A 25,295-nucleotide genomic window follows, 5' to 3' on the forward strand; every position below is an offset into this window, starting at 1 on the left:
CCACTCTTCAACACATTGGAATACCTTCGGAAGAGGTGCGGTCTCGTCATATTTGGTGTGGTCAAAGGGACGTAGGTGCCTGTGGAGGAGCTGAAATCTGTTGTATGAGATGAACATTATATTTTATGCTTTTGGATTTTCGGATGGTCTTCAAAAAAACCGAATCTGTCAAGTCCAACAACATAAACCCTGCATGTTCATTAATGTTTCTGGTTAAATTACGATATGGAGTTCATTCAACGTAACAAAACCCTCTATAGTGTCACCACTAACTTGGCTCTCTGGCTGTGCATAAGGCCTTGCATGGCTTCTAGGGGTCGCCTCGCTGCTTGGTAACCCCGTCTCTAGGTGGTGAGAAGCCTCTGAATGACTGGATTATTTGCCTTGGTAAGGATCGGCGGGATACGGTTGTGATGAACGAAGGAGCAGCTCAGAGAGCGGTAGAAACTCGTCACTGTTATCACTGTACTACTCTCCTCAAATCTTAAGCTACAATCACTAGAAAAACCCCACGCACACCTTAGGGGCCGTAGTGAACAAACTGCGCCCAATGCAGCGGCGTCTCCATCTCATCCCCCCTGACCGCCATCACCGCCTCCCTCAGTGCCGCCGCCATCTCTCCATCCCTCCAGCCCCCCTCCCCTTGCCCGAAGACCGACGAGTAGAACCCTCTCGCCACCTCCACGCACACCCTATCATTGGACGGCCAGAGACAGCCGACCACGTGTGGAAACCCTGCCACCTGGAATCCGCTCACCACGTGGATGACCTCGTCCCACAGCCTCACTACCTTGTTTTGCGCCGTCGAGCAGGCCGATAGGTAGGCCAGCCGCGCATGCTTGAGGTTCATTTCCGAGATCCTCCCCACCGTAAGTCTGTCCTGAACGAGCTCGACTTCGTTGCCGTTTCCATTGCCCCCATTACCCACGTAATCCTCTCTGCGCCTCTGCAATATGAGTCCGCTCTTCGATGGATCCACATGGTCCGTCGACCCGTGGCACGCAAAGTGTGCGATGCAGCACCGCCGTAGTCCTTCGAGCACCTGATCAACGCTGGGCTGCTCCATGTGCTCTGCCGAAATGTGTCCCCTGCTCAGCCCCAACAGAGTGTCCTTTTCTCGAGTGACACCGGGAAGGCCAGACAGTGGCCTCTGGCCGTCAGCCGGCGTTGTCGGCATCGTTACTACCAAGAGCGACCCCCGTGTCATTTCCAAATTCTTGGTTCGCCTTCGAGCGTGGGCCAGCGCTTTGATCGACGGTGTATACGACGAGACCACCTTGTGGTAGGCGGTCTCGGTCGTGCCGATGCGGTGTATGCCGGCTGCATGGAAAGGCATCGAGCTAGCAAGACCACTCCCGATCCACCACACTCTCGAGAGGTCTTGCGCTGCTGGCTCGTGGAGTATGCGCAGCTCATCTAGTATCTGCCTGACGCAAGACTTCCAGAGCCAAGCCAGGTAGGCCAAATACTCTCGATTTTTCGCTGCACGTTCGGCTCTCCGGCCGGTCCAGTCTTTACTCAGCCAGGCCTTTGCGTCTGATGCAGACAACTCAGAGAGGTTGATTGCCTTGATGGCCGCGGGTGAAACAATAATGGCGTCGCTCCGGAACTCCGTGATATTAACCACTAGGATGCTGCCTCCCGCTGCGCACTCTTGCATCTCGGCTATTGTCTGACCGAGCAAGAATCGCTCATAGCCCATAATGTTTCGGATCTCTCCTATACAGGCGTCCAAGTCCAGGGCGGCTTGACGACGTCGCCTGCCCTGTTCTTTTAGAGCATCTTGTTCAAGGCCGACCAGGGGAGTATTGACTTCGTCGCGGAGCTCTTCGTAGCGGCGAGCAATCTCTGGATGGTTCTGTGCCAAATGGGACACGTCGCTCCGGCTGTCTATTAGCTGACTCAGAATGACCGCCCGGCCTTTCTCTAGGAAGTGAAGGGCGTCGCAGGTCTGGTCTGATGTCAGGAGCAGTGCGCAAAGATCGGCAGCTACGCCTGCAAAGGTCGATACGACGTATTGTTGATCGCTGCGGTCGAGAAGTTTTGTGTTCACCGTGGGCAATAGATTAATGACATCTTTACCAAGCGATATAGCAGTGTCTGTCTTGCGCTGGAGGGCAAGCAACTTGATGCACAGAGAGGCGGCCTGGATACGTTGAAAGGGAATGGCCATTGTTGTGTTCCAAGCCATTTGGAGATAAATGGAGGCATTATCGAGGTCGCCCATCTCCCCAGTCTGTTGATACCGACCCAGAAGACCCTTTCCCAGGTTGATCAAGCAGGCTGGGCGGTCGGGATGGTTTTCAGGAATGGCGTTGACTGCTTGACGGGCCACGCTAATTGCTTCCTCCAGGTCGCCCATCGCTCCAGTCTGTTGGTACCGAAGACGAAGCACGATTCCCAGGGTGTTCAAGCAGGCTTGGCGGTCGGTGTGGTCTTCAGGAATGGCGTTGACTGCTTGACGAGTCACGCCAATTGCTTCCTCCAGGTCGCCCATCGCTCCAGTCCGTTCATACCGACCCTGAAGATTGATTCCCAGGTTATTCAACCAGTCTGGGCGGTGGTGGTGGTCTTCAGGAGTGGCGTTGACTGCTTGACGAGCCACGCTAATTGCTTCCTCCAGGTCGCCCATCGCTCCAGTCCGTTCATACCGAAGACGAAGATTGTATCCCAGGTTGCCCAAGCAGGCTTGGCGGTCGGTGTGGTCTTCAGGAATAGCGTTGACTACTTGACGAGTCACGCTAATTGCTTCCTCCAGGTCGCCCATCGCCCCAGTCCGTCGATACCGACTCTGAAGATTGTTTCCCAGGTTGCCCAAGCAGGCTGGGCGGTCGGGATGGTCTTCAGGAATGGCGTTGACTGCTTGACGGGCCACGCTAATTGCTTCCTCTAAGTCGCCTATCGCCCCAGTCCGTTGATATCGACGATGAAGATTGTTTCCCAGGTTAGTTAACCTACCTGCGTGGTCAGGGTGGTCTTCAGGAGTAGCGTTGACTGCTTGACGAGTCACGCTAATTGCTTCCTCCAGGTCGCCTACCGCTCCAGTCCGTTCATACCGACGATGAAGCCTGTTTCCCAGGTTACTCAAACAGACTGGACGGTCGGGATGGTGTTCAGGAATGGCGTTGACTGCTTGACGAGCCACGCTAATTGCTTCCTCCAGGTCGCCTATCGCTCCAGTCTGTTCATACCGATGACGAAGACTGTTTCCCAGGTTGTCCAACCAGACTGGGCGGTAGGGGTGGTCTTCAGGAATGGCGTTGACTGCTTGACGAGCCACTCTAATTGCTTCCTCTAGGTCGCTCATTGCTCCAGTCCGTTGGTGCCGACCCCGAAGCACATTTCCCAGGATATTCAAGCAGGCTACGCGGTCAGGGTGGTCTTCAGGAGTAGCGTTGACTGCTTGACGGGCCCCGCTAATTGCTTCCTCCAGGTCGCCCATCGCTCCAGTCCGTTCATACCGACTCTGAAGATTGTTTCCCAGGTTTCTCAAGCAGGCTGGGCGGTCGGGGTGATCTTCAGGAGTGGCGTTGACTGCTTGACGAGTCACGCTAATTGCTTCCTCCAGGTCGCCCATCGCTCCAGTCCGTCGATACTGACTCTGAAGATGCTTTCCCAGGTTATTCAACCAGGCTGGGCGGTCGACGTGGTCAGGAGTGGCGTTGACTGCTTGACGGGCCACTCTAATTGCTTCCTCTAGGTCGCCCATATCTCCAGTCTGTTGATACCGACTCTTAAGCTTGCTTCCTAGGTTATTCAAGTAGGCTGGGCGGTCGGGATGGTCTTCAGGAATGGCGTTGACTGCTTGACGGGCCACGCTAATTGCTTCCTCCAGGTCGCCCATCGCTCCAGTCCGTTCATACCGACGACCAAGCACGTTTCCCAGGTTATTCAAGCAGGCTGGGTAGTCGGGATGGTCTTTAGGAATGGCGTTGACTGCTTGACGGGCCACGCTAATTGCTTCCTCTAGGTCGCCCATCGCTCCAGTCCGTTCATACCGATGACGAAGCACGTTTCCGAGGTTATTTAACCTGCATGCGTGGTCGGGGTGGTCTTCAGGAGTGGCGTTGACTGCTTGACGAGCCACGCTAATTGCTTCCTCTAGGTCGCCCATCGCTCCAGTCCGTCGACACTGACTCTGAAGATTGATTCCCAGGATATTCAACCTGCCTGCGCGGTAGGGGTGGTCTTCAGGAGTGGCGTTGACTGCTTGTCGAGTCACACTAATTGCTTCCTCTAGGTCGCCCATCGCTCCAGTCCGTCGATACCGATGACCAAGGTTGTTTCCCAGGTTGCTCAAGCAGGCTGGGCGGTCGGGATGGTCTTCAGGAATGGCGTTGACTGCTCGACGGGCCACGCTAATTGCTTCCTCTAAGTCGCCCATCGCTCCAGTCCGTTCATACCGACGACCAAGCACGTTTCCGAGGTTATTCAACCAGACTGGGTGGTCGGGGTCGTCTTCAGGAGTGGCATTGACTGCTTGACGAGCCACGATAATTGCTTCCTCCAGGTCGGCAACGTTTCCTGTTCCCTCATATTGACTCGCAAGCATGATACTGAGGATGCTCGCCATGCCTAGCCAGCCCGGATCATTTTCTTGCATCATGCCCACGGCTGCCTGCGCATAGGTAACTGCCAGGCTAATGTGGCTCTGGCTCCCTGTCCTGTTGTATGTTCTGTACGCTTCTGTTGCCAGACCTGACAGACAAGCCGGCATATCTTCCTCGCTGATCCCCCACTGTTGCATTACCTGCTCGAGGTCCATATTTGCAGCCTGGCTTGGAGTGAGAGGTTGGGCCATTAGACTTTCGGACTCGTAGGATTCTCATATGGACCATCACCAGCGCACTGCTGCTGTTGTGGTAGTGGCAGCGAAGGTGGGTCGCGCGCAGGTTGGATGGCAGCCTGGCTAATATCGCGGAGTTTCCTCAGCTGGGATGAAAGTGCTGAGCTGGGAGAAGCTTGATTCCTGAGGTGCTCGCTGCCTAGCTGGGATGATTTGTCTCTTATATGCTTTTATCGCCATGGCCGATGGGAAGGTTAGCGCATCCCTCGTCGACCCTCATTTGCATGATGACAGCCTAATTATGGTATGGTGCCGGGTCAGAATTATTACGTGTCGTGCGTGGCTGGCGGCTGCCTATTCTGGCGGTGGCTGTGATGGGCGGAATGTGTGCTGACTTGGATTTGGAGTTCGCTCAGTGGTCGCCTGCTGAAAAGCTGCTCCTTGTGGCGGCGGCTATGGGTCCAACACTCAGCCCTGGATGCCTCCTACCAACCCCAACAATCCCAGGTCATGCGCGATATGGAATCTTTACAACACGTCCGAGGTACGGTAACTCATAAGTTGCAGTACAGCATATCCTAGCCAGATCAGCAAGTTTTTCTACGAGAATAAAACGAAGAGACCAAAATCAACGGGTAGACTAGACTTTTGTAAAAGTTAGAATCCATATATTGATTTGGATCTCGTGCAGAGTGGCCGAACGCGCAGTAGGGGTTCTGAATTACACACTACTCGTCCGTGCGTTGAACCCCCTGGTCCTTGATGAAGTTTGTTTGAAGCCGGCCACGGAAGTCCTTGGTTGTCTCGGTCTTGTCTCGAAGGGACAATGCATGAGAGGGCAGTGTGACTAGACCTATTTCAGCTATAATTGATCGCCTGATTTCTCCAGACGCGTCGAGATGTCGACGTGGTCGCGTCCGTGTTTGTTATCAACCAGTCAATCATAGCAGAGGGGAGGGACCGAAATAGGACTAGTCACACTACCCCATGTCCCGAGGGGTGAGATGAGGAAGCACTGCCCCACTGCCCTCGCCAATCTTCTGCGGGATTGATGGCCGCAACCATGTGGGGACGCCAGGAGCGGACCGACCCAGGTGGACTAACGTTAATGCTGCGATGCCTTATCACACACTCGTCATGGAGCTTGTGTACTCCCGCTAAGAGTTGTATGTCTCGACCTAAGTTTATAATTTTATTATTTGCCGGAAGACCTGATCCATCTATCGAATTTTCATTCGTCACCTATTCTTCTGTTTCTCCCGCGCGGATCAGTAAAATCTCCCCCCTGGTGCGTCCATCCTGTCCCACTCTCCGTCAATGGCCCCCTCAGACAGTGGCGTCGCCTCCACTTCAATAATGTCATCCTCGCCATCTTCCTCGTCCCTGCCCCTCTCAACGGAGGACCACCGAGGCGATTTGGAGAGCCGAAAGGAATCGGCACTTTTGCTGGACAACCACCGATGCCGGATTTTGCGGTACTGGAAAGCGCAGACCTGTTCGCCCGGCGCCCTGAAAGAGGTTTGCGTGTTGTCAACGCAATCATTGTTCCCCCCGACTGAAGGGTCAATGATCTCTCCGAGAGGCGCGACGACGCCGAATGCAGCAAGAGAGAGGCTGACAGGGACGTGGATTTGGCCGCCGGCACCTATCCCATGGACGAATTCCTCGACAATGCGGGCATTCGTGATTGTGTGAAATCCCACGATCATGTATATGTCATGGCCTCTGTCTACCTGTCTCTCGATCCAGGTCTTGGTGGCTAGAATTTCCATGGCTTTGTTGAACCACTCGTCGGAATTGTCGAGCGTGTGGGTCTTGACGCATTCTGCCGTGATCTTCACCTGAGCCTTAGCACGCTTCGAAAATCCTGCCGACATAAGGGATGTGAGTGCGGATGCGAAGCTAGCATTGCTGCTTTTGTGGTTCAATCCGACGAAAGCCTCGCGGGGCGAAACGGCGGGCTTTGGTGTTTCGGTGTACAGAGGATCGTGAAAGCTCTGGTGTGGATGATCAATGTTCGTGATGAAGCGGGCCAGCTTGACAGAGCTTTGCGGCAGAAAGAAGTGCGGAACAATAATGTTGAGCGACATGGTGGAAACTATTCACGGCAAAGAATAAAAGGATGAAGATGCCAGCCTGACCTCAGGAAGGACGAGGAGGGCTGATATATTTGGGACAGGGTACTGTGTTTGTGCATGGCAAGAGGCATCCAAGACCAAGTCCAGAGCCTTGTCAACACAGCGTCGCGGCTCCTACATATGTGACGTGGCAGCCATCAATTCCACCGCCAACCGCCAATGCTATTGTCACAGCCACAGCCACAGCAGGTAGCTCAGCTGCCGCCAGGCCAGCGACATTGTGCCATTGGCCAGTCCGCGATCCTGCCTGCGCAGCCGCAAACACACTGCCACCGCCATAAGCGTAGGCTCCAGCTTTGACAGCTGCTCATACTGTCGTACAAGTATAAGACTTACCATACATCCGAAAGAACAGGTGGACGACGAAACGGCCCTGCTAAATGCGTTCTCAGTTGAATTAGCAGAATGCCTTCCAGCAACTACAGCGAAATAAACACATAGCACCATTCATTACCTGAGGTTGAGGCAAAATTTTCCTAAGCCTTATTGTATCTTTACACTCATGTGTAAAGACAGGCGTCCTTATCCTAACCCCTTGGTGATACCTTAAATTTAGGACTTCCAGGTTCTTGCAAGTCCGAGCCGTCCACGAGTGAATTTTACCCCGCGTGCTAAGTCAGCCAGCCCCAACCCGGCCGCCAATCGGACAGCCGCCGCACCCTTGATGTACCCGCCTCCACGACGCGCAGGGCTCTGCTGTCTGTGCATTAGCATGAGGTGACCCGGTTCGGGGCACTAATTTCCCGCACCGGCGAGTTCAAGGCTGTGCCCACTCATCCGAGCTAGCGAGTTTATGCTTGAGGATGGATGCTAATGATCGTCTCGCGCCGCCCCGCCCCCGCCGCGTTTGGCCATGGCCCCGCAACGCGTCCGCGACGCGGTAGGTATCACGTCACTGGCCATAACAAAGGCCTCTGACTGCGAACTTCGATATGCTGTAACTTAACTCAGCACCTGTATGGATTATAGTCTTGGGCTCATCTTCACCATGAGACGTCGCGTGATTCCCAACATAGTGTGCCGAGCCGTGCATCACGAGACGAACTGCGCCCAAAAGTTTGATTCAGTTTCCCTCACTTATGGTGAAGACGTGGAGTCAGCCTGCCAGCCTTGTGTCAGCCACCCAGTGCCTCACAATGGTCTCCAGATTGGTAAGGTCAGGAACTGGCCTCCAGGAAGGCCAACTGCACCACATCATTCACCACGCATGAGCCTCTCTCTGAGGCGTCCAACCAGGCCGTCCCCACGCCTGCCACATCTTAACCGTCCTATGGAATGATGGTCGCCTCCTCCATTTGGGCTACCTGCATCATTGCTGCCTGACGTCTAGTACGCCGCCACGGCGGTTAGACATGAAAGGCTGGCAAAGTCCCAGCTCCAATCAGGCATGCATGCCGTTCATTTCTCTTGACTGTCATCCACGGTCAACACCCCTCGGACGCAAATTGCCCCCTTGCGCACCAGCATGGTAGACCCATTCTCGGTCGCTGGAAGCGCAGTCGGCGTCATATCGCTTGGCATCACAGTTGCTCAGGAATTGCTCAGGAATTGTTCGACTGCTACGCGGCATTTCAAGGCCAGAAATCCGATGTTGCCCACACGACCAAGAAGCTCCGTGGCCTTCTCGAGTTGCTTGAGAGTTTGCGCCAACAACTCGAGCGGCTCGTATCCCAAGCCGACGACCATGGAATACTCGCGAACATGAACTCTTGCATGGAAGATTGCAAGGAGCTCATCCGAGACCTTGAGGCGGAGTTGAACAAGTTCAATCAAGCCCCTAACCATGGCACCATTCGCACCACTGGCCGCCAGCGCTCATCATAAATCAATCAAATCAACTTTGAGGTAAAAGTTGATTTGTTTGATTTGATTGGCCCCTCTCAATCAACTGTATAGGCGGCCTATATATGGTATGTGAAGGTATTTCGCCGGCTCCCAAGTCTCAATTGCCGACCCAACTGCCCAGCTTTACCCCGCCGTGTGGGACCCAGTTCCTCAGACAATGAACACTCTCCAGGGTGTCTGCGCCCATTGAGAGCCTTTGAGATGTTAATGTCAGCTTGGCTAGGCTGAATTGCCTCTCGCAGTCGGTTGCCATCGCCGGAATGGCGAAGACGTCCAAGGCAAAGCTGCGGGGCCCCATAGGCACACGCCTAGGCGCGCCTTCACTCGCAAACGCGTAGGCGTGCAGATTATGTCAGCCCTCAATTTGGCCTAAACCCCACAGTCGCAGTTTCAGGGGCTCCGTCTGTTGCTGCCACTGCTGAACACAACTACAGTCTCCAGGAGCGGGCTTCCGCTATGGCCCAAGCAACATTTCCTGATGATGTGCTCCCGCCGGAGGGTACATACGATTCACGAGAGGCTCTACTCGCAGCTATCAACGAATGGGCAGCACCCAGAGGATACGCATTCATCACTGGGAGATCTTCGCGATCAACTAGTGGAAGGCAGATTGTTACATACGCATGTGATCGGTGGTGTCGTCCACCTAGCGCCTCAAAAGATCGCCAGCGCAAGACTACTACACGAGGAACCAATTGTCGGTTCTCAATCATTGCGAAGGAATCCCTGGATAAGGCGACCTGGTCTTTAAAGCATCGTCCGGACAGCCGATTTTCCTTACACAACCACGAGCCAAGCTGGCACAAATCGGCTCATCCAGTCCATCGGCAGCTCTCTGATGCGGACAAGTCAACAATCAGCCGCCTTACGAATGCCGGGGTAGCGCCAAAGGATATCCGGACTTATATCCGTCAGAACTCGAACACCATTGCAACCCAGCAAGATATCTATAATCGTATCGCAGATAGCAAACGAGAGCTGTGCGAGGGACAGAGCACTATACACGCCTTTGCTAACCAGATGGATAAGGAAGGGTTCTGGAGCCGGATGCGGCTCGATTCAGATGACCGAGTCACGGCTGTGTTATTCGCCCACCCAGAGTCATTGGCGTACCTCCAGGCTTATCCAGACCTACTTTTCCTCGACTGCACATACAAGACGAACAAATATGGGATGCCACTGCTTGATATGATTGGCGTCGACGCCTGCCAGCGATCATTCTGTATCGCCTTTGCATTTCTTAGTGGCGAGACTGAGCAGGATTACCTATGGGCCTTGGACCGGCTCAGGTCCCTGTATGAACTCTGCAATACAAGGCTTCCATCTGTTATCCTAACAGACCGCGATAAGGCTTGTATGAATGCCGCAGAGATCTGCTTCCCATCTTCAATTTCTCTCTTATGCCTATGGCACGCGAACAAGGCAGTCCTCCGCTATTGCCAGCCGACATTCGTGCGTCACCAACAAGGATCGGAGGCCTATCAGCAGGGTCTGAGCGATTGGAGTGAGTTTTTCAACCACTGGCACTCAATTATGAAGTCACCAGACGAAGAGGCTTTTGATCAGCGCGTACAAGAGCTTGAAAGGCGCTACCTACCGCAATACATTGAAGAGGTTGGCTATATCAAGGCCAATTGGCTCGATCCGTACAAGGAAAAGCTGGTGAAGGCTTGGGTTGATCAGCACCCTCACTTTGGTAATGTAGTTACCTCGCGGGTTGAGGGTATCCATGGGCTCCTTAAGAGCCACCTCAAGAAATCTACGCTGGATCTCTTCGAGGCTTGGAGGGCTATGAAGCATGCGCTTCTTAATCAATTAGCCGAACTGCGATCCAACCAAGCGAGCCAGCAAATGAGAATACCAATTGAGCTCTCTGGATCACTATATAGTGCCATACGTGGCTGGGTATCTCACGAAGCTTTACGCAAAGTTGAAGAACAGCGGAAGCTGCTCTTGAAAGAAAACCTGCCTAGTTGCACCGGCGCATTCTCTCGATCTCACGGCCTCCCTTGCGCCCATACTCTCAAGGCTCTACAAGAACAAGGTCAAGCCCTTCGCCTGGAGCATTTTCACACGCATTGGCACCTCAATCGCCATGGTGTTCATCAGTTACTACTAGAGCCTCGGCATCGACCTGATCGAATAGTCGCCGGTTCGACTACTGGTAGACCGCAATCAAGCACCCAGAGAGAGCCAAGTGCATTCGAGGCAGTTCAGGCAACAGTACGGCCAAAGGCGCAACCCAAATGCAGCAGATGCCACCAAGTAGGTCATAGAATGACTTCAAAGGCATGCCCTCAGCGATACGAGGAGCTTTTGCAGTCGTCAGCATCGTCGGCGCACGTAGGAGCAATGCCAGCGGCGTTGCCGTCAGCATTATCAGGGCAGGTACGACCAGTGCCGACGACATCTTCATCAGCACCATCTTTGCAGGCAGGGGAAGCTCTAAGACCAATGTCTTCAGGGTCATCAGGGCAGGAAAGGCCAATTAGGGATAGTGCTAGCTGCATTGTTGTTAGTATCGACGACACAGATAGTACAATGCCGGCAGCATCATCATCAGCACCGTCGGCTCAGGCAAGGATGGTGCCGGCACCTAGGTATGATGACCCGCGGGCTATCTATCAGAAATATGTTGCTGCTCGAGATGCTTGGTATAAGGCGCAGCCTCGTGGCAGTATTAAAACCAACCAGCAATATCGGAGGGCGCTAGGTCTACCTCTGCGGTATGATAAATCAAGCTATCAGTGGTGTCTCGATTGGAAACAGATGGGCAAGCGCTGCGATACGCCAACTGGCTCTAGAGATTGGACTAAAGAGGAGATGATGGCCTACCTAGATTGGAGCAAAGCAGAAGATGACCGGGTCGAGGCTCAGGTAGCTACGGAGATGGAAGGCATCCCTTTTTCTAGTAGAAGAGGTATGTGTGATATTTGGGAGGCGGCAGCGGCAGATGGCGAGGCCCAGCAGGCTATTTATTCAGGTAGATAATCAATTATGCCTCACCGTTCGGGATCATAGGATTTTAGTACTCAGTAACGTGCATGATATGCGAGCGCCGCAGACAAGCCAGCGCCGCACTATACTGTGCAGCTAAAATAAGTAAATCTTGAATTTCTAAAACTAGCTATATAATTCTTAAAAATCTAAGAAAAATGCTTTTAACTATATAACTAAAAATAAAACCGTATAGTATTTTGTTTAGATTTTTAAAAAAATTTCTTTATATAGAAATAGCTAAGTATACAGTGCGAATATACTTTTTCTTAAAAAAGCTTATAAGCGATTTTTTTAAAAATCTAAGAAAATTATATATTATGTCTTATTATATAATAAACTTAGTTTATTATTTTTAGCTATTTTAAGCTTAAAATGGATTTTAAAGAATTTTTTAAATAACTTTTAAAAATAGGTAGAAATACTAAGAAATTTTAAAGTGCGGCGCTCGCTTGTCTGCGGCGCTCGCATATCATGCACGTTAGTAGTAGTAGAGTTGATAGGATTTTAAGAACCACCTCAGAACTCGGAATTACAGCTGTGCGGGGTTTGGGCCAAATTGAGGGCTGACATAATCTGCACGCCTACGCGTTTGCGAGTGAAGGCGCGCCTAGGCGTGTGCCTATGGGGCCCCCAAAGCTGCTTAGCACTTACCTCAGCAGGCTCAGACCCACTCACTAAGCGCACAGACGTACCGATCACGTGCTTCTGTGAGAGGGCCTGAGTGGTTTCCGACGCGTTTTGGTGTGAGTGCGACTATCTACCATACAAAATGGGTACAGTGAGTGCCGCTTTGCAAACGCGACGTGAACGCCATCAACTCCCACGCGGCATAGCGCCTTCAATTCGACACTTTTCATTATAATTAGTATTTCCGAAAATCCTACAAACACCAGGTACCTGCTCATCTTGTTTTTGTTCAATTGGATCCGGTTCTTGTGCAATATCACTACGAACGGCCTTCGCGTCGGAAAATCCGCCAGCTAATTCACTCGACAACGACCGGCAACTCCACCATCTCCTGTGCAACAAAGACTCCATTATTAAGAGAGGCTCTCCCAAGCTAGTACGACCTTCGGGCAGCCTTGGACTTGGTACTCTACAGTCCTCTGTTGTGAAACCGACACGAACATCAACGGCTCCCAGATTTCATGCAATAGCGATAGTCGGATAGTCCCAGACTCAAGGCATCCGCCTTTCCTCACTCAACCGAATTGAAACGGATATTCAGGAGAGGCTGCCGATTTGACGGATCGTCCAGCATGGCTGAGATTGCCGCCACTAATATGGATGACGCGCAATTGACTTCTAAGATTGAGGGTTTGGTGGGTTTCCGGCCGCGAGTTGGGCAGGTAGAGGCGATACGCAAACTCGTGGTTGATCAGAAAGATATGATATTGATTGCACCGACGGGTTGGGGAAAAGCCTCGTCTTTCAAACAGTTCCAGCCCTGGCTGGTGGAATTTGCCTCATGATCATGCCGCTGACGCTTCTAGAGGAAGATCAGGTTAGTCATCCGCTCTTGATACATGACTACGAGTACGGCTTATCTGAGTCGCCTTAACTAGGCAAGATCAATATCTAGGGTCCCAGGCTGCAGTCCATGTGTACTCAATGCAGGGACGAACTCACTGGCATTGCTTGAAAGCATCAGGAAAGGTGTGTACACCCATGGTTAGTGAGAGCCTTAGATATCTACGAACTACGTTCTGATTCTGTAGTTCTTCTCGGTCCGGAGCTTGCATTGTCTGAAACCTTTAAAACAAAGGTGCTTAGAGACCCGTCGTTCCAACAAAAGCTGGCTCTTGTTGCTATAGATGAAGCTCACGTAGTTTGGGAGTGGGGAGCGTCATTCCGAATGCACTACAGTCAACTAGTTGTACTGAGAAGCTTCATTCGCGGAACGGTGCCATGGCTAGCATGTTCTGCAACACTTGATCCTCAAACACTAGCCAAAGTGAAGGAGTTGTGTGGTTTTGATTCGAAGGTCTTCATCCAGCGCAACTCTGTTGATCGCCCGGACATCTTCATTGATGTGAAGCGGATGGCACATCCGCTTACCACGTTCCGAGACCTTGAGTTCCTCATTCAGCCAGTGAGGAAGGCCATAAAGGATGCAGTTGCCCAGGACTGCGAAAACCAAGCGCGAGCAGCAATAGCAGTTGGCGACATGCACAGTGCAACGCAGCTTATATCCCTCGCCGCACGAGAGCCACGGAGCAGCCAGGTCCTTCAGGGAGTGGACAGCCGGACATGGTGCATGAAAATCCGCAAGACAGTGGTGTATTTCGACTCCATTGCGACTCTTGAGGCTGCCGCAGCGTTATTAACTGTAGCACTAATCAACACTGGTTGCTCAAAGACGGCTGCATCGAACGCGATCCAGCCGTATCACGCCGAGCTCGCAACCTTCGATAAAGAGAGCATCTCGAGGGAATTTGCGAAGCCTGACAGAGAAACTGCCCGGGAGAGCTCCAGGCATCGCATTATCATGGCTACTGATGCCATGGGAATGGGCATCAACAATCCAGATATCCAACTCGTGGTACAGTGGAGACAACCGGCCACACTATGCTCTCTGTGGCAGCGGGCAGGTCGGGCAGCCAGAGGTGCTGGTATCACAGGAGAGTTCATCTGGCTCGTGGAACCTTGGTGCTTCGAAGTGGCGATGCCCGAGAAGGGATCTCAAGGAGCTTTACAGTCAAGCATGGCGCGCAATCGATCTCTATCTCAGGAACTGAGTGACGTGATCAACAGCAAGCACTGCACCAGAAAGAGTATCCTCCAGTTCTTCGAAGATACTGCTTCATACTTGCACCCTTCCGGCCCACAGTCTTGCTGCGCTCTTTGTCGAGGAGATCCACCGTCCTTACAAGTCAGAGTTGCACGAGGCCTACCGAATACGATGGTATCACAGAAGCATATCGTTGCTGCTGCAAGAGCCGCTCTGTTGAAGTGGAGGAAAGAGGCTGCCCAACGGTGGTCCTCTGTATTGTCTCGGGGCGGAGAGGATTTAGTGCTCCCCGATACTGTATTACGCAAGCTATCACAAGCAGCGTCTTCCATCGATACTGTTGACACGCTAGGGCTGCTAGTTGGTACTATTTGGGCCGCTCGGGAGACTTATGCAACTGAAGTAGTAGACCTCCTACGAGCTGCATGTTCGGAAGCCAAGGTGGCAAAGGCCACCGAATTTAGACCAAGGAAGCGTCGTGCTTTGCAAGAGATTGAGAGCAACAGTCAAGGGACGAGTAAGAAGGCACAGAGGGCCACAAAGCCATATAAAGTATAAGCCGAGCAATGAGCATCACAGCGCGTCTGTGATGGATTCTAATAGTGTAAATTACAGCTATATAGTCCTCATGCATTTTTACATCCGAGCTGAGGAAAGAAGAAAGAAGAAAGAAAGAAAGAAAGAAAGAAAGAAAGAAAGAAAGAAAGAAAGAAAGAAAGAGAAGATGACAGAAAATCCTTCGACAAGATAGACGAAGTCGTCACCACTCACCGGAGCAACAGTGCTCAGACTAGCAAGAGGACAAGGCAGTGCCTTGTCCCGCAGGGCTTAGCCCGTTACCTCGTCTTCCGCATCGACGGTGAAGAACTCACCTATCTCGTCTCCAGCATCCTCTTCTTCTGCGTTGAGGTCATCTGCGGTGAGATCCAGTCGATCTAAGCACTCCTTCCTATTGAATTTGCATAGACCTCCTCCGGCTAGTTTCGAGATCGCAGCATCAAAGAGATCGATCGCTTCATGTGTGACTGGGCGGCGCTGAGTGCCAGTGATAGATCCACTCCCAACGAGTACTTCTGCCATCATTCTGAGATCTTTGGTTGCCTTCTTCTCGGGATGGTTCCCGTTATGACTCATGCCAAGGAGCGACTCCGTATTCTCTTCCACTGACTTGAAGAAGTCTGTGTTTAGAGCACAGTTCTCCATGAGATATTTGACGGTAATGGCTGAGCCGCGGCGGTTCCTCAATATAGTCTTCAGCTTGCCATTATGGAACTCAACCAATCTATCGGTCTCAAACCAACCGTCGTCAACGCCAGTGGTATTCACTAGACCGTTTGCCAAGATGGCTCTCTGTAGTTCAGGCGCTGCGGCCGTGGTTGAAATAAGACGCTTAAGATAGAGCATCTCAAACGCGTATTTGTGCTGTCCCGATGCATGGAAATAAACACAGCTGCGGGCAATACCTCGATGGAGGAGACCAAGATCGGCGTGCTTGATGGCATGCTTCATAACCAGGTAATTTTGGGTATGTTGTAAGAACAAGATGTGGTTTCTAAGCTCGGGATTCTTCGTGTATCGACAGTCGACGTCGTAAGACTGTACGATGCTCTCAATGAGTTGGCTGAGTTCGTTCGGGCCGTATGACTGCAAAATGCGGGCGATATCCAACTCTGTATCACCTAGACCCAGAATACCGAGTCTAGACCACATAAGAGCACAGATCCTGGCCTGAAAGCTGTGGATAACGAGCTGTTCAAGAGCGTAGAAGTCGGCCTTCTTCGACTGGATTCCTTTGCGAACCCAGAAGTTCATAGCGTCATAGAGTGTGGCCTTGCTGCCATCACCTGCTGCGCCGAAATGCGTCCGGCTTAGCATATACAGGTAGTTCATTCTCACGTGAAAGAGAGCTGGCACAGGCAATACCCATCTTAAGCTATCAACTGCTTGGGCGGCCCTAGATCGGCGACTCTTGATCATGCGGATGCGCTGGGTTGTCTTCTGGTCACCGTATACGAGAAGTAACCGCTCCTTGAATGCCTCATCCGGCAACTGGTATTGCTCCCGGAAGATATTGGATAATACATCCAGATTGCCTGCATTCGTGCTCTCGTCGTATGGGATAGGACCAAGCGATAGGTGAGCCGTCTTCCGTCGTGGTAGGATATCTATCACCGGCATAGGATGTTGCGGTGGCATTGACATGCAGTCCGAAAAAGCAGCCCTGATTGACTCGTACACGAAATGACGGGATATCTACCTCTTTACAAGATCAGCTAACCGTAAGGTGGATGGGTGATATGGAAATGAATCTCACCTCTACTTCAATGGTATCTCTTTGATTCCCTGGGGATAAGAATATATCCTCCAGTTGCAGCCTTGCTGCTGGATTCAGCATGCTTTGCATCAGGCCTCCTTCCGGCATCTCAATGCCTTGGATAAGCAGTCCAGTCGTGACTGAATGGAACGAGCCCTGATTATCAACACGTTGTTCTTTGACGTGCTCCATCTGCTCGAAATTATCGTATGCAGTAACGACAGTTGGTTGTTGCCCTTTTGCAGCTACTGCTTTCGCAGCGTGCTCTGACTGCCTCTTGATCACCTGCAATGTCTTGTGATAAGAGCAGCAAAGCCCGAGTCGTTGTAGGGCTTCTAACTGCCGTCTTTTAACGCCTTTGGAGTGGAGATATACGCTCAGTTGTATCTGGAAACCCGACGATCGATTCCGCTGGTGCGATCTACATATTACTGCCAGGACGTTAATGAGATATCCGTTATCTTCATGGCCCTCATAGCCTCTCCTGAGGTGGTTATGTGGCCTCAAAACACTCCGCAGAGTCTGCATAAGCAGTGGGCACTTCTGCTGAGCGGCCTCGATGATCTGATTGCTGTCCAGTCGCTCAAAATCAACCACCTCTTGACCCTGAGCATAGAGAAATGGCGTTATCTTGCCAAGTTGCTCAATCTCCTGCCGCAGCTCCATAGCACCGATGTTTAGGTACTGGATCAAGTAACCTCGAGAGGATGCTACAACCCTATTCTCAGACCGGCCCACGTATGCATCCAGGACTGTAGCATCTTGGAACGTTGCTTTGGCAAATGCAGTCCTCCTCTGAGTATTCCGCTGGCCCTCAGAGGTTGCCAGAGCTCGAACAAAGTCGCCAATCGACCAGTTCAAGTCGTCACGTATGTATTTCCATATCAGATCAAGCTTCTCGGTGCTATCTCGCTTCTGTTTTCGTGCATCCGTATTGCGCTGCGATGGAGATGGCGGAGGAGATGACGGACTGCTGATAGATTGCGGGCTGCCTATCGAGCTGAGGGATGACAATGATGTGGCGGGTTCATGCATCGTGCGCTTCGATGTTGAAGAATCGTCCTGTGTCGTATTTTTGCCCACGGTCTGATGGAAATGCCTGTGGCATTCGCCTGGACAAGCTAGCGATGGTGCGGGGTGGCGGGGACGCGTCGATGGAATGAATTCAGTCGCACTCGCACCAAAACGCGTCGGAAACCACTCAGGCCCTCTCACAGAAGCACGTGATCGGTACGTCTGTGCGCTTAGTGAGTGGGTCTGAGCCTGCTGAGGTAACTTAGCACCGGGAATGAAGGTTTGTGGTCCCTCCACCATTGGATCGGCTCTTGTGTATCTTGTGGCCCGAGACGGAAGTACTTGTCCATCTCGCTAACACTGTTGCTCGTTGCAAATGCCTTTTTCGTTCTGCTGTTGATCCATTGCGTGTAGTGATCATCCTCCTTACCCCTGTTCGTTGACGATGGAGTAGACTTCGACTGTAACTCATCCTTCCGCTGGTTTGATTGATACCACCGCGCGAAGTAGTCCTTTATGCCCGTCTTCGCATCGCAAACCCAGGCCAATTGCTCCTCAGTGGCCCAAGTAGCCTCCAACCAGCTGATGCCAAATCTCGGATGAAGGATGACTGCTGCCGCGAATCAGGGAGATTCTCCGAGCTTGCTGTAGTCAGACTTCTCAACAAGCAGTCAGTTATCAATCAGTACTGATTACTGATTGATACTGATACGTTATCAGTATCAGTAAGCCCCTAACCAATCAATCAGTAATCAGTAACTCACGTGACCAGGCTATTGCGACCTGCCTACGTGGTGCTAAGATGTGTTAGCAGGTACAGTCAGATTGCTGCGATCAGTTCGGTAAATCAGGTACCTCAGCAACGCAACCCATCGCCCGGGTCAGAGCCCAGAATTACTTACTTTCTACATATGTATTCAACGGCAACACAATATTTTTTTTTTAACTTTGAATCGATATCTTGCAGGGTTACAACCCGAATATTCGTAGCTTGAGTGAGGCGCCTGTTATCTTTCAAGGGAAACAGGCACAGAGTTATTAGGTACTAGCCCCGCCATAACAAATAGGTGAGATATGCGGTAGCCTCTATTCGCTGTACATAGGGTAGGTTGGCTCACTTAGCATTCTGCTGCGCAATGCACTTGACATCGCAGCGAACACGCTGGTCTCTACAAATGATCTATCATACAAGTTGAAGGCATCGTCGCTGAAATTTTCCCTGGCGAGAGCGCCTTCCTGGCACTGATTCCACCCCGGTTAGAATTATCTTTCCCAGCTGTCGTTTCGCCGTCGAGAAAAAGGTTATCTACGCACTTACCCCGCTAGCGTCACCCAACCCACTGCGCCCAACCCAAAATACGCCCGTTGACGTTGTATGAGCGACTTCGCAGATTTCCTGGACTGCACATGATGGCTTAACCTCGAAGGTCCCACGACGCAACCTTGCGTGAGCTGAGTGACGAGCTCAAGAATCAATTCTGATCAGACGCCAAAATGGGGCGACAAGTGCGCGAAGCTGACGCGACACGGCGTGTCCGCTTCTCGCGTTTAGCGCTATGCCACTTGTCGGGCAGAGCCAGGGGTCCGACGTTTGTTTTGAAGGTAGGTAGATGGTCTCGTGCGCACCACTCCAAAGGTTTCAATAGGCTTGCATTTATAAGACATGAATGATATGCCACGCGCCGACATGCTTCCCGGGTCGTCTCTATTCGTAGGGGACGTTCAATGCGAAGAATTAAGCTCGCCGGCGCCAGAATCAAGCATCTCCGCAATTGAGCGGCCTCATTCACAACAGTCAATTTTCTCCGGCCCCTTTTCCCCCGCATCATCCGCGTCTACGCGTCAATCGCAGCCGAAGAAACGTAAATTACGCACTCCAGAAACCTGGAAGTACTTCCGTGTGCCTCAAGGAGACGAAGAGACGCACCAGAATAACCAGAGACTGTGGTATTGTCAACATTGCCACAACCCGCCATGGCGAACAGTCTCGACCACAAGCGCCAAACGACATATGCGAAAGGACCACGGTATTATCATTGATGACGAAGAAAGGCCAGCCAAGAAGGCACTTCAACAGTCTCTGGAAGTAGCTTTCACGCGTGCCGAAGAGAAAAATCGAGCGATACTCTCCCGGAACGAAGAATCGATCCTGCGGAATACGATCAAGCTTGACGCATTCTATGAAGCCCAAATCCAACTGATCACGCGCCGCCGTCTCCCGCTCAACTGTGTCTCTTGGCCGGAATATCAAGCGCTTCTTTGCGCAGTTAACCCGAAGGCAGAGGAGGTTCTTATCCAGTCAGGTAATACGGTATTGGCTCATGTTGAGCGGTCATACATGATGCATCGCGAGAACATCAAGGCTCAATTGCAGGCGGCAAAGTCACAAATCCACTTCAGCATCGATCTATGGTCATCGCCGCATCGCAAAGCCTTTCTCGGAATATGTGGGCAATGGGTTGATGAACACTACGAGCTCCGTGAGGCCCTATTGGGTCTGCCGAACGTACAGTACAGTCACTCCGGAGAGACGATGTCGCGGCACTTGCTTGACACCATACGATATTTCGATGTCGCTGGCAACATTGGCTACTTTACATCAGACAACGCCACCGCCAATGACACTTGCCTGCGTGCTTTATCGACGGCATTGGCGAACGAGTTTGGCATTGGAATGGACCCCGCCGAGCGCCGAGTTCGATGCGGAGGCCATATTATCAATCTCTGCCTCCAGGCGTTTCTCTTCGCCTCCAGCAAAGAGGCACTCCGTGCGGCAATTGAAGAGGCAGATAGTAACGCGAACACCACAGTTGTCGAGTCTCTACAGGCGCAATTGCAGCAAAAGAACAGCAAGGGTAAACATCGAAAAGTGCCGGAGGATCAAGCCGGATGGCGATCGATGGGCCCCCTTGGTAAACTACACAATATCGCCGTGTTTATACAGAGTTCGACAGTGCACAGCGATGCGTGGCAGCGCCTGGCAGGTCGTGCACTCGGCATTGACAATGCAACGAGATGGAATTCGTGGTACATGCTACTTCGTACTGCACTCGAGAAGAGAGACAAGCTTATGATGTTTCAACAAGAGCATCATAAGGCCCTGGGTGAAGATAGTCTCACACAGGATGACTGGGATGTCCTCAGGTTAACGGCGGACTTCCTCCAACCCTTCTGGCAGGCGACACTAGCGCAACAGAAGAAGTGGTCGTCGTTAGACCAGTTACTTTACCATATGGACATCTTGCTCAAGCATTTTGAAGATGCAAAGGTATACAGTCACTTCGATCTTGTATAGCATGATGCATGATGGCGCTAACTACGTTATGATAGAAGACGTACAGCGAGAATCAACGCCTTATCCACTCCATCCACATGGGTTGGTTTGTGCTTGATAAGTACTACTTCAAGACTGATGAGACGCCTGTATACTCCGCGGCATTGCTTCTCCACCCATCAAAGCGATTGAAATACCTCCGCCAGAACTGGCATGAGGATTGGCATGATGGTGCGATCAACAAAGCCAGACAGATCTGGGCTCAGTACAAAGATATTCCTGTTGCCAGTACTCCAGAGGAGCCTCCGGAGACCCAGATGACAGCGTATGATAGGCTGGCGCTATCGCTCGACGTGACGGAGGCGTGCGGCGATGAGGATGAGCTGGAGAAGTTTATTAACGGTTCTCCATGCAAAATCGCAGTCAGTCCCCTTGCATGGTGGGCCAGAGAGGAGCAACGGATGGAATACCCGCGGCTGCACAAGATGGCTATTAACGTACTTTCGATTGCGCCTATGTCGGATAAGGCCGAACGTGTCTTCTCAGGTGCTCGGCGTACTATTTCGTTTGATCGTGCACGCCTTGGGGCTGAGACTATTGAGATGACAGAGTGTCTTAGCAGTTGGAACAAGAACGACCTTATTCGCGAGGTGCATGTACTTCGCGATGATGACAACTAGGCTGAGAATCAGGGGGTGGCGACATATTCGGGCTGAAAGGACAACTACGTCATGTCTTGGCATTTACTGATAAGCTAATCAATCAGTATCAGTAACATGGTGATCAATCAATCAGTTATCAGTAAGGGCCTTATCAATCAGTACTGCTTGTTGAGAAGTCTGGCTGTAGTACTCATCCAGCTTCTTCCAGCCGTCATTGATCGATGCTCGGTGGTCTGCTGGTAATGAGCTCTTCTGGGAAATCTTGTACGCCAGTGGCTTGTCAAACGCCGCATACTCAGCTTGAGAATGCTCCGGCAAGGCAGCTACCGTAAAAGCTGGCGCTTGACTTTGCTGGCGGGGTACATGGATCGCGCTATCGTCGCTGGGGCTCGATTGACTCACAGGGGTGATCCGGTGGGCTCTGTGCAAGTCAGTATATGGGATATGTTCGTATAGTGGGTGGATCTATACTTGCGAGGATAATCTGCTGCAGAAGATGTCGCTTGTACTGAGAAGAATTCTGGCCGACCCCTCGTGTCACATCGGCTGCAGCACCACACATGACCGATTGGCTGCTCCTGGTGATTCAATTCAATGAAGAACATGCGGTGCGATCTGATCCAACTTTTTCTGCCTTTTGCACCTTTCCGAGCTAGCAAAGCTTCTTGAACGAAACGGCGGTTCTTCCAGATGACCTTGGGTAGATCCTCAATAGTCGGGTTAGGGGGCAGCTCTCCGACCGCAGCCTTCTCGAGCTGCTCGGCCACGGTCCTTGGTTGTGACAGCCGCGAGAACGCAGAGGGAAAAAGTGGCGTGGGGCAAGGCGTTGAAATCTCCGGCGAAAGACTCGCCGGTGAAAGACTCGCCGGTGAAAAGGGTGCTGGCAAGTCCGACATCTTGTCGTTGGTGTCATGTCATGTTGACGGCGAAATTAACGCGTCGCGGTAGGGTGCAGAGGAGCGCGTCATTCCGCCGAGGGGTTTGGTGTGCGTTAGGTGGCGATAGCAGTTACCAACCAGGCTACGGCTTTACACGGGATTAAGAAGTATCACCTATCTGTAGCCATCTTGTACAGGGTAGGACTAGGCGAAGGGCACGTCCAAGTTATTCTTTTTTAGGTAGTTTAGATGCAGCACGGCATATATCAACTTTCTCAAATCATGGCAACTTACAAATCACCGGAATTAATCTCATTGAACCAAGGAATCGACTGGGTTGATTGATTTGATTGGGGTGATTGATTGATTGAGTTGGTTTATGATGAGCGCTGAGATCAACGGCCCGGGTGGGGTCGGTCGGCCACAACCGGCGACTATGCTCTTCCCTGATAAAGCTCTTGTCATCATAGGGGTTGATGACCTGTATCTCTTCTAGAATTGGAGGGGAATTCATTGATGGTATCAAAGTAATTTGATGGTGTTTTGGCGGGGAATTGGTAGGAATTCCTTCCGGGATTAAACTTTTCGTATCCCTCATGTGCTCTCGGGATGACTGGGATCATGTGGGGCGAGGTACGCCTTGGAGCTTTCTGCGCACTCGGGAGATAATCGACTTTCCTGATAGGGCCTCCCCACGTTGGCGGCGTGCCCAAATAGGCATCGCCTCAGGCCAGCTCTTTACCATAAAAGCGGAAGCAAACAAACAATTTCCCCGAGCTTACTATGGTTACGGCCGTCCAATGCCATGAGACTTCTCGCATTGGCGAGGTTCCCTCTCCCTGGCCGTCTCACTGTTAAGGCAATCTTAAGATTATTTTCGGGATCATCAGTCAAACCGTCATGGCTTTATCTTCCAGGGATTCCCCATGCCTCTCTCTTCTCCAACTAAAGGTTTCCTTCTTCTTCTCCGCCCTCCCATATCCTCTCGGTCACCTCGCCCCAGCTCCTCTATCATAAGTTCCACCTGCGTCTCAAACACAGCTTCCAAGCCCGCTGATTAAGCCATGGCTCACCCACCGGAAGCGCCCATTAAGGGCCCCTCAACCTTCATGAAAACCACCACTTTACTCAACTTCCTTGTGAATCTCATCTCTATGGGTGCCCTCATCGGGGTCCTCGCTTTCATTGCTCGCGTCCACGCTAAACTTGACGACATTTACGCCAAACTTAACTACGGGGAAATTGATGTCAGCGTCAGCCAGGCGTCGGGTCCACTTGATGTTCAGCTGGTTAACGACATAGGGAATTCAATGGGCACCTCACAGTCTTCCCCGATCTACGTTTCTACATCGTGAATGGAATCAGGTGGACTCGTTGGTTGGGATGGGCACGTCATTGTTCGATATAAGGGTCTACCGAACTCAACTAGCGAGAGGTGTAATGCTGGCCGGTGTCATGAAACATGTGCCGGGAGATTTTGGGCATACGCGGACTTGATACTAGATGGCGGAACAGTTAATTGCATGTATCGACGGGAAGCAGATGCTAATTACGTTGCACGACCAGTTTTTGAGGCGAGGCGCGTCACTCGGGCGACGGAGCGAGACAAGTAGTCATGTCGACCTCGGATCCAGCCCTGCTGCCTAGCAGCCAGCTGCTACCACCTAGCAAGTCAAAGTTTTCATTTTATGTATGAGAGCTGCACGGTTTCCGTGCATCCGGGTAATTAAATTTTGGTCATAACCCTGTGACGCCGCGGTCCAGGTGCAGCTCGTAAGGATGGCGCCCAGACAATTTAACCCCTGCCACCCCTGCACCTCGCCTCAAGTTCTCAGATAGCAGTCGAGTTTAAAGCCCCGTCTCTGCCTATTACATTGCTAGATAGGCTATTAGTAGGGTGGAGCCCGGTGCCGATCGGGGCCCTGGCAATATCGCCACTGTCGGGTACTACTAGACTCCACCCCAATCATTTCGCAGCCTGATTATTTGAGCCGGTCATGGGTGCTGCATTTGGGCAAACCGCTTTCAAGAGGCAGCTTTGTCGGGGACTGGCTTGTCAGCCATGTCTTGGTGCCACCGAATCCATTGCCAGGATACTGCGCCGATCGAACGCCCGGAGTCAGCCTGCTCAGGGCTATTTACCCATAACCTCGCCACGAGAGGTTATAGCAAGGATCCAGGGTGAATGGTGCAGGGCTGAATGTGGAGCATAACAGGGGCGACTGCGGCTTCTTCGACCCGCCTCCGCAAGCCCCACCGCCATTTGGAGACGGGCCATTTCCGAGACCAAGCGCGTACCAGGTCGTACCAGTACCTCAGAAGAGCCTCCGCCTTGTTTTGTTGTCACTACCTTTTTTTGCTGAGACATATTGAATGGCCTAACGGCTGACTCTGGCCTGAGCCTGGGCTTGGGCTTGGGCTTGGACTTGGGTATCTTGGCTGTCGTGGCTGTTCATTGATGCCTGGCGAATCTGCCCTACTGTACGCAGTCGTGCTGGTAATTCGTTCAATTACACCCAAACTAGCCCGTGCACGTCATAGGGCCGTCTATGCACGCATTACGTCTTTATGTAAATAAATAAAATACCTCGAATCTAGCCTATATATATATTACGTCTTTAGACATATGTTATTATTATTACTACTTTATTTC

The 25,295-nt window shown here is 51.8% G+C and overlaps 9 protein-coding genes across 9 annotated transcripts; 5 read left to right on the top strand and 4 right to left on the bottom strand.

The window, feature by feature from the left end:
- Positions 1-520: 520 nt before the first annotated feature.
- On the bottom strand, positions 521-4,765 carry MRS44_018409 (uncharacterized protein; the record flags this gene model as incomplete). The annotated part of the gene is made up of 1 exon (XM_065615899.1): positions 521-4,765. One exon carries the CDS (start codon positions 4,763-4,765, stop codon positions 521-523), a length of 4,245 nt encoding a protein of 1,414 aa, XP_065471971.1.
- A 1,289-nt stretch (positions 4,766-6,054) lies between these two features.
- Positions 6,055-6,876, bottom strand: MRS44_018410 (uncharacterized protein; the record flags this gene model as incomplete). The annotated part of the gene is made up of 1 exon (XM_065615900.1): positions 6,055-6,876. One exon carries the CDS (start codon positions 6,874-6,876, stop codon positions 6,055-6,057), a length of 822 nt encoding a protein of 273 aa, XP_065471972.1.
- A 1,036-nt stretch (positions 6,877-7,912) lies between these two features.
- On the top strand, positions 7,913-8,748 carry MRS44_018411 (uncharacterized protein; the record flags this gene model as incomplete). The annotated part of the gene is made up of 2 exons (XM_065615901.1): positions 7,913-8,075; positions 8,501-8,748. The coding sequence occupies 2 exons, from the start codon at positions 7,913-7,915 to the stop codon at positions 8,746-8,748; spliced, it is 411 nt and encodes a 136-aa protein (XP_065471973.1).
- A 281-nt stretch (positions 8,749-9,029) lies between these two features.
- MRS44_018412 (uncharacterized protein) lies at positions 9,030-11,261 on the top strand (the record flags this gene model as incomplete). The annotated part of the gene is made up of 3 exons (XM_065615902.1): positions 9,030-9,103; positions 9,204-10,992; positions 11,046-11,261. The coding sequence occupies 3 exons, from the start codon at positions 9,030-9,032 to the stop codon at positions 11,259-11,261; spliced, it is 2,079 nt and encodes a 692-aa protein (XP_065471974.1).
- A 1,767-nt stretch (positions 11,262-13,028) lies between these two features.
- On the top strand, positions 13,029-15,058 carry MRS44_018413 (uncharacterized protein; the record flags this gene model as incomplete). The annotated part of the gene is made up of 4 exons (XM_065615903.1): positions 13,029-13,091; positions 13,263-13,273; positions 13,421-13,440; positions 13,488-15,058. 4 exons carry the CDS (start codon positions 13,029-13,031, stop codon positions 15,056-15,058), a joined length of 1,665 nt encoding a protein of 554 aa, XP_065471975.1.
- Positions 15,059-15,328: 270 nt separating this feature from the next.
- MRS44_018414 (uncharacterized protein) lies at positions 15,329-17,849 on the bottom strand (the record flags this gene model as incomplete). The annotated part of the gene is made up of 3 exons (XM_065615904.1): positions 15,329-16,645; positions 16,815-17,099; positions 17,247-17,849. The coding sequence occupies 3 exons, from the start codon at positions 17,847-17,849 to the stop codon at positions 15,329-15,331; spliced, it is 2,205 nt and encodes a 734-aa protein (XP_065471976.1).
- A 1,642-nt stretch (positions 17,850-19,491) lies between these two features.
- Positions 19,492-21,782, top strand: MRS44_018415 (uncharacterized protein; the record flags this gene model as incomplete). Its single annotated transcript, XM_065615905.1, has 2 exons — positions 19,492-21,096; positions 21,159-21,782. 2 exons carry the CDS (start codon positions 19,492-19,494, stop codon positions 21,780-21,782), a joined length of 2,229 nt encoding a protein of 742 aa, XP_065471977.1.
- A 111-nt stretch (positions 21,783-21,893) lies between these two features.
- Positions 21,894-22,660, bottom strand: MRS44_018416 (uncharacterized protein; the record flags this gene model as incomplete). Its single annotated transcript, XM_065615906.1, has 2 exons — positions 21,894-22,185; positions 22,236-22,660. 2 exons carry the CDS (start codon positions 22,658-22,660, stop codon positions 21,894-21,896), a joined length of 717 nt encoding a protein of 238 aa, XP_065471978.1.
- Positions 22,661-23,706: 1,046 nt separating this feature from the next.
- MRS44_018417 (uncharacterized protein) lies at positions 23,707-23,997 on the top strand (the record flags this gene model as incomplete). Its single annotated transcript, XM_065615907.1, has 1 exon — positions 23,707-23,997. One exon carries the CDS (start codon positions 23,707-23,709, stop codon positions 23,995-23,997), a length of 291 nt encoding a protein of 96 aa, XP_065471979.1.
- Positions 23,998-25,295: the final 1,298 nt, after the last annotated feature.

This window comes from Fusarium solani (genome assembly GCF_023522795.1).
Source record: "Fusarium solani strain SB1 chromosome Unknown bctg00000016, whole genome shotgun sequence".
NCBI lineage: Eukaryota > Fungi > Ascomycota > Sordariomycetes > Hypocreales > Nectriaceae > Fusarium > Fusarium solani.